Consider the following 11,212-nt stretch of genomic DNA (forward strand, 5'->3'; position numbering starts at 1 on the left):
TGACTGCAAGGATGTAAAACATCTGGGTAGACTGTGGTTCCTTATTCTTTTGTGTCCTGCTTTCCTTAGGGGTATTACCTCAGGAAGGCTTCCTTGGGTTTGTGTTTCCTTAGGCAGCCATGACACAGGCCAGGATGGTCCAACTGGTGGCCTGTGATATGATTCTGTTGGTATTTACCTTTGCTTGGGGAAGAGCTGCCACCGCATCACACAGAAGCAGGGAGGCAGCTGGAGACATGCCTGCTTCTGCATGTGGGTCTGTTGTTAAAACTCTGAATTGCCATTTCTTCTCTTTGGCCTGTAAAAGGATCCCAAAACAGGTGTCTGGGACTTTGTATCTGAATTAGACTTCCTTGAGGCATTCCCGCTCTGCCCCCCCATCAAGTTTGGTATCTCTTCTTACGAAGGACAGAGTAAATCTACAGATAACCAAGACTGGGCCCATTAAAATGCAGCACATCAATGGGGGCATGAAACTTTACTCCTAGAGGAACCAGTCTAACTTTTACTCTTTCAAAGATGTGTAGGAGTATTAAAGCTATCTTCTAATTGGGCTAACAATCCTCTTATGCAATCAGAAGGTGCAGAAATCTGTTTTTTTCGGTTATTATTGTCATTCATCATAAAAGATCAGCGAGTTCTGGATGCAGAACTTCAGCAGTGCCTTTGACAACTTCTGTTGAAAACTCTTGGAGGACTGTCACAGGTATCTGATGGCAGTGAGCAACAGTCAGTCATGAACAAAGTTTTTCAGGATGGCTAGCTGCTTGTTGTCCCTGAAATTAAGAAGTCAGTGCCATATTTGCAGCAAATCTGTGACAGAGCTGACCTTTGTCTACAGAAACAGTCCATACTGCCAGCTGAGGTCCTCAAAAGGGAGGCTGAATTTTGTGCCTGGCAAAGTATCAGGCACACTGTTGCAAGTATAATACTGCACGTGTACATCCTGGAGCCTTCTAGTTCATACCTTACTTTTTAAGGCATGTATTGTTCCTAAAGCTACTATTCTAGCTGAGGCTGCTACCTCCCAGGCTAGCCCACCACCACCAGTGCTTGTAAAAGGGGATGGCTAGAGAGAGAGGAGAGAGACAACCGAGACATCCCTGTGACTGCAGCTGATTGTCTCCCTGGGGTATTTATAAGCTGCATACTGGCGGGCAGGGGTGGGCAGTTGGCTCGCCGTGACCTTGGGAGCTGGGGAGCCTGACTAGCATTCCTGGGAGCCACGTGGGCCGGACTGGCAGGCACAGCTGTAGCCAATGGGGAGGAGACCAGCACTGGCTGCTCAGATTGAGTTTCACTCCTGTCGCTTGAGATTTTTCTCTTTCTCTCCCTGTTGTGCTTTTGCTCTTTGTTTATGGGATTGGACAGGCGAATGCACTGATGGAGTCCTAGCGAGCAAGACGTTTGCCTAGTGGATTTGGGATTCTACCCTCAGTGCTGAGCAACCACTTCTTGCCATTGCCTACCACAACTCCAGCCCCCTGACATGGCTGGGCTTTTAAGGCTCCAAGCCTTCTGAGCACACAACCTGCCCTCCTCTATTAGGGCATTTTATGTTGTGTTCTCTTCTATGCACTTCCTTTTTGCTGTCCTTAGAGGTTAGTGTATGAGGCTTTTTAATGCATGGGAGATGGGTCAGGACCAGACAAAGCAACAGATAGAGAAAGGACTCCATCTTTACCAGTCTAATCAGACCGAAAAGGCCCTGCGAGTCTGGATGAGGGTTTTGGAGAAGTCTGCGGATCCTGCTGGCAGGTTTCGGGTTTTGGGTTGCCTCATCACTGCTCATGCAGAGATGGGCAGATACAAAGATATGCTGAAGGTAAGGCGATCTGGAGATGAATGCATGCCATTGTGTCGCACCCACTACGGAGAGTGGCTGGAGATTAGAATGTGAAATTGGGGGGGTTATTTTGTATATAGTAGAACATACCAGCTGTTGAGTGCATATTGTGGGCTGCCGTAATCGCTGTGTTGACCAAGAGCTCCAGCCCACAAGATATGCAGAATACTACTTTTCATTGGGTCTGGTCCTTCAGGATTCCCAGGTTATTGAGGTTCTCCAGTTAATCATGGGGACCTTTCTTGATTTATTCCCCACATACAGGCACACCATGTTACAGGCTTCAGAAAAAGGTATGAAAACAGGGTCTTTGCTCCACTTAAAGCTGTTTACAGTGTGTATGTCAGTGTAAAACGAGATCTCCAAGTGGATTCTGTAGAATAAGCAGCAGTCTTGTGGAGACATGTCTGTTATCTTGTTGTTCAACTGCTGTTTGATACCTAATATAGATCTTACATTGGTTTTTATTGCAATTATTTGTTTGTGAGGGAGCTGATTAAGAGGGGAAAGAGGATGCTTTTTTGGCGGGGGGGGGGGGGGGGGGGGGGGGGTACTGATTCATGGGGGGTGGGGGGTGTTGAGAGACGTTCCAGGAGGGGTCTGACAGTTGAGGTCAGAGAGGGGCTCCCAGTTGTCAGGACAGCCTAGAAGAAAGAAGGATATGGGGCTTGATGGAAGAGTGGTAAAAAGAAGCTGAAGATACATTTCAAGAGCATGAGGATAAACGTGTTTGATTAAATGAACAAAAAGAAGCTGATGTGTGGATCTGAGAAGTAACAGGATGCATATAGGGAGCAGCAGGTAGTGTTTGGGAGGGTGACTCAGGAATCTGGAAGACAAGGCAAGAGGATGTTGTAATAGTCTTAAGAAACTATCCCAGCCTGAAATAGGGTCTTGCTAAAGGGCCTTGGTATTCTTGTCCTGATGTTTTTGGTTGCCTCTTACTAGACTGGTAATCATTCAGCCTTTAGCACAAAACATGAAGGGGGTGCCCAGATCTTATTGAAAAGTTTTTGGTAGCTCTGTTCAGAATGGGGGGGGCACATCTTACTAGTAAACCCATGCACGTGTCAAAGCCCTATCTTAAAAACAAATACTTAGGATGAAGAAGAAAAGAGGGCTATTAATACACTGGGAAAACATTTCAAGAAAACCAATTCCGATAAGTGATGTGGAATTAGGTGGTGGCAGAAACAACAGACTGATTAGGGAAGAGAGAAGCAAAAAAGGTAAGATGTGGCTACCTGAAGGAAATACTGAAGGCTTCACGGAAAATGAGAAACAGACAAAGGAGTGGGCTCAGTATACCTGAACCTTTATTTGTTACCTGAGAAGAAAACAGAAAGTGGGATCAGAGTAGGTGAATTTTAGTTCTTCCCAGTATTAGGAAGGAAAAATGGCTTCAGTCAAGCTGAAGATTTTACACTGCAAGTGATCAAAGATAGAGGAAGGAGAACTTTAGCAATAAACCATTGAGAGAGGAAATAACAGGAGAAAAGGGGTCAGAATTAAAGGCATGAAATTAACTGTGATTTAAGAAGGGTTATGATGCTCAACCTCTTTTGGAGAGAAAAATTACTTCACGCCAAGGAAAGAGGCTGTGGGAATCGGGAAATAATGAAGAACTTGTACAAAGGTAAGGGAATGTGGGGAAGCATGAGCTAATGCACATTACTGGGTCCACATAGCTTTCCTAAAGTGCTAAGGAAACTGAGAACACATATACACAAACATACGCAATTTATGGTTGGTTGTTTTTTTAATTTTATTTTGTGAAGAATGTAAAATGTTCTAGTAGCTTAAATTATTATGTGTTGCCACTATACAAAAAGGAAGTAATTGGTGCCCTTGGGAATTGTTATCCATAAACCTAACTGATAATCTCTAATGAAAACACATACTGAGAAAATTGCTAAATATTTACCTTTGCTACTGGTATTAATTCAAGCCAGCAGCGTGCTTAGTTCATCACAAAACACAAAAGTCACCGCTCATAAGAGCTTGCAGTCTAAAAGAAAAAGAGTTCAGATCATTTAAGAGAACTCTATGCAATGAATCCTTAAGGTTATAGAACAAAAACTGTCAAGACTGCGATTTCTTAGTAAAAAATTGATGAAAGAAGTAGCTTGCTTACTTTCTTTTATTAATAGAGTACTTCAATATCTTAAGAATTCCAGAGAACGTGGAATAAATTAAACTGAGTGAAAGAAAACTGAGCTGCATTGGGTCAGATGTTTCCTGCTTCACCTGCTTCTCTTTAGGGCCATTTAACGGCTTTTTTCCACTAACCACCAGCCTAGTTCATCTTCCTTGCCCCAGAGACTGTGGAGAGGGGGCGAGGTTTCTTCAGGCTGCTCATAGGCCTTTTAAACCACCAGATAACTGCTCAATGTGTACGATGCTTCTGAGTCTCTGCTGCTGGACTTCCCTGCCCTGCTCAGAGATGAGCCACTTCTCCAGTACAGGGTGCTACTCTCTGGGTATTTGAGCTGTATTTAAATAAACTACACAGTTTTATAAACACTCTCTTTTCTACTTAAAGTTTGCAGTGGTACAGATTGACACAGCACGGGAGCTGGAAGACCCGGATTACCTTACAGAGAGCTACCTAAACCTGGCTCGCAGCAATGAGAAACTCTGTGAATTCCAGAAAACAATCTCTTACTGTAAGACGTGCCTGAACATGCAGGGTACCACTGTGAGCCTGCAGCTGAATGGCCAGGTGAGCCTCAGCATGGGCAATGCCTTCTTGGGCCTCAGCATTTTCCAGAAGGCTTTGGAGTGCTTTGAGAAAGCTTTACGCTACGCACACAACAACGATGACAAGATGCTGGAGTGTCGAGTCTGCTGCAGCCTCGGGAACTTCTATGCCCAGATAAAGGTGTGGTAACCTAAGGGACGGAAGGGTGATTGTCTCATGGATTCAGGAAAGAATTGGAAATGGTGTGAATTTCAGCTTGTTTCTTTGCTATAGAAAGTGAAGTACTGAGAGAGCGTTGTAAGCTAAAATCTCTTCTTTGTAAAATCATCATTGAGTACTCTCCTTCACAGTAAGGATGGGAGGATTATTAATGTTTATATAGCACAGCAGAAGCAGCTGTGAATATTCCTGTGTGTTGAAAAGATCAAACTCAGCTTCAAAGAAGATGACATCAGAGGAGGTACTGCCTGCACACAGGGCTGGCAGCCAGAACTCGGGGATTCTCTATTTCTACCACTATCTCGGGCAAATAGCTATTTATATGAGCAAAACCAGGCAGGAACTGAGGATGGGGGCGATTTGCCAGTTCTAACTTCTATTACAAACAGCAACAAATAGGTTTTCCTCACAAAGTCTTGATTTTTGTCACTAATGGAAGATTCGTGAACTGAAGTGTTGAAAACTATCAGTAAACTTCCCTCATAATACCAATAATAAAGAAAGAACATTGTGCTGGATACTTTTAATGTATAAAATAAGAAGGGAGAAAGGAAATTTTAAAAGTTGTGGTTTCCTTTGTGCATCTTGGAGAATTAAAAAATATGAGGACTTTTTCATTTCTGCAGTCTCATGTAACTTACTTGAGAACTGGTTTAGATATTTAGATAATAGTTTTACGTACTTATTGTGAAATAAGACTTCTTTCTAAAACGCTTTTAATGCAGCAAGATGCTTAAAAATGAAAATATGTTACAATATTACTTATTGTGGATTTGGTGAGGCCATGATTCTTTGTTCCTGTTTCCTGCAATGATGGATAACTAGCCTCTTAGAGATCCTGACTCATCATATGGAGAACGAGGGCTCCATGTAGATGTTGAAAGCAGAGATGATGTAAGAGCAGAGAAAGTTTTCAGCCTTTGGTTACAGAGGAGGGTAAATGGTTCCTGCAGAGTAAAGCTCATGGCATACTATATAAAATTCATTTGCTGTGCCATTGCCCCAGTGTCCTGAACCCAGAGAGTAATACGAATTCAGTATATAGCAATTCCACTTTCCACAGTTTGGTATCTAGTGAAATACGGCATGTGGAAGAAGAGCAGCAGGAGTTGAAAGGTGTACAGAAATCTGCTAGCTGTTGCAGCGTTAGTAAATAAAAAATGGTTGCTTTTTTAAAATTTATTTTCTTTTTTGCTTTATTTTTGCTGTAACTGCTGTCTGTCTGCTTGTCTGCCTTACAGGACTATGAGAAAGCCTTGTTCTTCCCATGTAAAGCAGCTGAGCTGGTGAATGATTATGGAAAGGGCTGGAGCTTGAAGTACCGTGCAATGAGCCAGTACCACATGGCAGTGGCCTATCGGAAGCTGGGGCACTTGGCAGATGCTATGGACTGCTGTGAGGTATAGGGTGCAGGCAGATGCAGAGCTGTCAGAGGTCTCTGCAGGGGGATCTTGCCTACAGGACTGGGAGGAAGAGAGGTACCATGGCATTCACACTTGACTCTAGATGTTCCTGCTGCCTCCCAAACTTAGAGCTGTGGTTTTGGTAGCCCAGGGGGCCTCAAAAGTTTGGGTCTATGAACGGCCCTTGGTTGGGAACATGTGAACGAGACTTTACTTGCCTTAAAAAGATTGTGCCATTTCTTCGGAGCTGACCTTTCAGTGGCTCGAGTGCACGGTCCCAGCCCTGCTGTTTTGAACCAGCAACAAGCTCTTTTACTGACCAAAGACAATTTCTTTCAGGAGTCCATGAAGATTGCCCTGCAGCATGGTGACCGGCCTCTGCAAGCGCTGTGTCTGCTGTGCTTTGCAGATATCCATCGCAGTCGCAAAGATGTGCAGGTACAGCTCTTTCCTGCTCGGAAGGACAGAGGGGATAGCAAGAGGGTGTGAAAAGCAGGCCATAGCAAAACATGTGTTTTCTTCCCTGCTTCTGCAGACAGCCTTTCCTCGGTATGATTCCTCCATGAGCATCATGACAGAGATTGGAAACCGCCTGGGCCTGATCCAGGTGCTGTTAGGAATGACTAAGTGCTGGATGATCCAGAAGGAGCTGGACAAGGTCAGTTACAAACTTGTTTCTACAGGAGTTTGTTAGACAAGATTAGAGCATACAGTCATCTTCTGAACCGTACGCCCATCAAAGTGCAGTGGAGACCTGTACCCCCGGTTCTACCAACAGGGTCTGTTGCTTGCACAGTTACGTTTCTCCAAACGGTCCCTCTCGGCCAGGAATTTGTTACTAACAGTATGAACATCCATTCTGAGTCAGACTGCTAACTTACAGAATTGTCTCATTAGTCAGTCCTGATGACTTTAAGCACTACACTGAGAAACCAGCACTGAGGGAAGGAAGCCTACTCCTGCCATTGTAGGCAATCAGCTTATGCTTATGCTCTGAAATAGATTCCACTGCCTACTTTTTAGCTATATGACTAAGCTCATTGTTGTGATAGTGATGATAAACATCACAGCCCTACAGCTCCACCATGTGCTTTGCAGACAAACGTGGCATCAAATCCCTAGAGAAACTTTGAAGGTATATAAACTGTGATGTGAAACAGAGAAACGAGAGCAGAAAATAATTTGGGAATAGACAACCGGTCAACGTAGTACAAGGGTGCAACATTACTTATTTTGAAAATGCTTAGGCAGTGTATGTGTGTTAAAATCCAGATTGCACTAAATTCAGCAGATTGCGCTGCAGGAACATTACTGGGCTGCAGAATGAGATGCTCAAAGGCTAGCCTTGAACTAGTGCTGAACAACCTGGAATGCCTGCACAGTGCCATGTCAGGATGCTGATTTGAGTGTAGATATGATGAAGATTCACTCTTATCACTCATATGAGACACAAAGAATTTTAGCTTAAACAAAGCATCCCAGATATTAGGAAATCAAGTATGTGACTGTCAGAAAAGACAAGTTCAAGGTGCTGTCAGCATCTGAGCTGCCTACAGCAGGGAATCAGTTGGGTGAGATACACCTTGCAATCTCAGTAAGTAAACACTGTTTGCAATGGAAGAAGAAACTGTGGACTTAAAAACTTTGCTCAGTGTAATCTCTTCCCGGCCTCATATCTCATATTCAAAAGAATGGGACAAGACACAGCAGGTAGGTGTCTACATAAGAGAATATTCAGGGCACTCATCAAACCCCTACATCCACTGATCCCATCTCCGGCCATTGCCACCCTCTGATATCACAAGCAGCGCTCACCTGTGAGAGCCTGGTGAGGGCTTTGCACAGAGTCCTAATCTCACCAAAACCCACAAAAGAAGAGAATGAATAGATGAATCTTGTGTTCCGTTCCAGGCATTAGAGGGAAGTCTGCTCTGGTGGGTCAGGGACCTTATGCCCGTTGCCCCAAATGTGACCTCCTCAAGTGTCACAGCCCTGAATACTCACCCAAGCCTGTTCCTCAACTTGCGAGTCACAGTTTCCATTTCTCATGCTACTCATCCCAATATCAGTTACCTAATAAAGCAGTTTCCTAACTTTCCACGTGCAGATTCCCTATTCTTGTCCTAGCTTCCTCCATCTTCCCGGTCTCATCGGCCAGTGAGTCTATTTCCTTTCATTTGCATGTAGTCAATACCATTGCAGATCCTCCCGGGCTGCTGTCACAGCCTGCTTGCCCAAACTCTTGTGCAGTCTCATATTCCTGTCCAAGACAAACTGTCACCTGGACTTCTCAGCATATCTTCCCCCACCCCACATGCTTCACTTTGATTCTTTAGTCCCGGTCATTAATTTCAGGGTTTTCCAGTACGTAGTCACTCCTAGGCACAGCTCTCAGTTATGTTCTACCTGCTAGCCTTCAGTTCCTGCTTCCCTCTTCTACAAGTTCCTTATCCTAGGCTGTTGCTGCCACCACAGGTCTAATGCCATCTCCTCTGTATTTAAAGTGCACTTTCATCTCATCTGGTCCTCTTCTCCTAGAATAGCAGTAATGCCAAATTATAGGGCAGAAGTTTTACAATATTCCTCCTGAAAACTACTGCATCACAAGGGAGACCTCTTCTTCCCCTTGGACAAATCTGAAGCACATCTCAATAGTTCTGGAAAAGAGAGTGATGATCAAAACAGTGAGGAACACTGTGGCATCTAGGGGAAAGTAGGGAGTCATTTGGTATAACAACCGCTATGCTAAATACTTTCCTTCAGGTTGAAAAAGATGGATAGCAGTACACTCCTACATCACACCATGTGTAAGTAGGACAAACTGGATATGTGAACGGCAGGGAAAAAATGGAAGAGCGTGGTGTGTTGGTGGTGCTGAACCCTTTCCTTCCCTCTTGTACAAATGAAATTGGAGTTGCCCAGCAATTATTGAGCCTATAGGGTAGGATGGTGAAAAGGCTCGCTTTGCTTGTGCTTCATCCCAACCCCAATGAGCATGTGTGACTGAGTTTAAATAAGTCTGTATTCTCTCTGCTTGGAAACACCAGCCTCTGCCAGCATCATACCCCTACTTTGCACTGTGTGGCTGGAACAGAAATGTAGCTCTTGGATTATTTATGGTCTTTCAGAAACCAAGCTTTTCTTATGGATGAACTTTTGGGAGGGGAGGGAAATCTGCCAGCTATCTTGCATGTCCAGAGTTGCAGTGATGCTTGTTTATCCAAATTCTACTCTGTACCTCTTTACCTCTTTCTTTTAATAATCCCCATAGGGCATTTGTACAAGTCTGGTTTTGATATATCAGACTGAGAACTGATGATGCATGCTCTCCATTCACAGGCTCTGGAAAGCATTGAAAAGGCACAGGAGCTGGCAGAGGGACTAGGGAACAAGGTAGGATCCTACAGCTTCTCTTCAGCACTGTCTGTAGTCTTCTGTCAGGCAACTTAAGAAGCCAAGCGTTGAAGTATCCAGACTTGTTATTGCTTATTAACATGTCCATATTAACTAGTCAATGCTTGGGACTTTCAGTGTGCAAGTCTTGAAAAGTGAGGGAGGAGTCACAGTGGGATAAACAAAGGGGAATGGGAAGCAGTAAAAATGGGGTATGAAACAGAGAGGATTAGGGGTCTCTTCTTGAAAAATATTATTGCCCTGAGCAGCAGCTGAACTGTATGCTGGCTGGAGGCAAAGGGAAGTTGAAATACAGTGTATGTCATGGATAGCTCAGGAAAGCCATCTTGATGAAAGAGCTGCAGAGTGCCTCAAACCTGGTGTCCTGGTTACAGAGAAGTAGGATTAATGGCAGGAAGTGCTGAAAGACCAAATGTCCTTATGACTGATCCTATCCCTTGGGCAGCTTTCTGTGTTGGTGTTTCTCTAGCTGGCTGATGGGGCTGTAGTGGTTTCCACTCCTTCTGTTACTGGTCTGTCTTCACCTTGTTCACTTTATCTTATGTTTCTGCCCTTCACGTGCAGCTTGGCCTACTGAAGCTCCACTGCCTGTGTGAAAGGATCTATCGCACAAAGGGGCAGCAGCGAGAATTGCGTGACCATGTAGTGAAGTTTCATGAATGCGTGGAGGAGATGGAGCTGTACTGTGGCATGTGTGGAGAGTCCATTGGGGAGAAGAACAACCAGCTGCAGGCGCTGCCTTGCTCTCACTTCTTCCACTTAAAGTAATGAGCTGGAAGTACTAAAGATCCTTGTCATGACATTAGTCATAGGAAAGAGCTGTTCATGCCCAGAGTAGGACAGTCCTGTGCATGCTGTTCCCCAGGTCTTTGTCCTGCTTACCTGTGTCCTGCAGGATCCCATTGCAGTGTCATGAATCTCACGGCCTTGAAGGGTGAGATTTAGCCATAATATCCATCCCACTCCCACTTGTCCTCTAAATTATTGTTCACCGATGTCCTCACCTTGTAGGTGCTTAGCCCAGTTCGCAGATTCTTATTTAATTCCTCTTGGGGAATCAGTTCTTCACTCCCAGGGGCAGTTTGGATTTTTTCCCCTGAATCCCCCCCACTTTCTCTCGTCTAGAGGTACACTGAGGTGAAGAAGGTGTTCAGTCTGTTAACGTGTTACTGCTATGAAAGAAGTTAGCTGTACCATCATTTTATTTTTAGAAGAAACACGAGTGTAAAAAAACCCACTTAGTTCTGAAAATTAAGAATTTAATAACACAGCCTCACAATGACACCAAAATTAGGATCAAGCTACTGGGCAGCAAGAGGTGCCTGATGAGCTCTGTGGATTTGTCTCCAGCAGTACAGGAACTTACTTTTGCAGAGGAACGTGCTCTCCACGTGCACTCTCCACGGAATGGGTGGAAAAGCGATCAAATCTTTGCCCACAACGGGAGGGAGCTTTTTCCTATGTTATGTGGTTAATACATAGAATAGCAGCGGGAGCGGCCCTGGGGGAGCCTCCGGCTGCAGGACGCGGAGCCTCCCCCCCGAAACGACCTCCTCCCTTTGCAGGTGCCTCCAGACCAACGGGACCCGGGGCTGCCCCAACTGCCGCCGCTTGTCGGTGAAGCCCGGC

General features: G+C 44.7%; 1 protein-coding gene across 1 annotated transcript; it reads left to right on the plus strand.

Annotated features, from left to right (window-relative positions):
• The first annotated feature begins 1,318 nt into the window (after positions 1-1,318).
• RAPSN (receptor associated protein of the synapse) lies at positions 1,319-10,667 on the plus strand. Its single transcript, XM_009277495.1, has 7 exons — positions 1,319-1,825; positions 4,389-4,727; positions 6,008-6,166; positions 6,509-6,607; positions 6,705-6,827; positions 9,509-9,562; positions 10,148-10,667. Exons 1-7 carry the CDS (start codon positions 1,610-1,612, stop codon positions 10,349-10,351), a joined length of 1,194 nt encoding a protein of 397 aa, XP_009275770.1. The 5' UTR covers positions 1,319-1,609; the 3' UTR covers positions 10,352-10,667.
• Positions 10,668-11,212: the final 545 nt, after the last annotated feature.

Source organism: Aptenodytes forsteri, unplaced genomic scaffold (assembly GCF_000699145.1).
Source record: "Aptenodytes forsteri isolate BGI_AS27 unplaced genomic scaffold, ASM69914v1 Scaffold146, whole genome shotgun sequence".
Classification (NCBI taxonomy): Eukaryota; Metazoa; Chordata; class Aves; order Sphenisciformes; family Spheniscidae; genus Aptenodytes; species Aptenodytes forsteri.

What these genes read in the sequence shown, in the direction of transcription:
- RAPSN (XM_009277495.1), top strand. Translation starts at nt 1,610, where the DNA reads ATGAGGCTTTTTAATGCATGGGAGATGGGTCAGGACCAGACAAAGCAA. An exon ending in ACTTCTATGCCCAGATAAAG is followed by an intron (nt 4,728 to 6,007) that starts GTGTGGTAACCT and finishes TCTGCCTTACAG; the next exon opens with GACTATGAGAAAGCCTTGTT. An exon ending in CAGAGGGACTAGGGAACAAG is followed by an intron (nt 9,563 to 10,147) that starts GTAGGATCCTAC and finishes CTTCACGTGCAG; the next exon opens with CTTGGCCTACTGAAGCTCCA.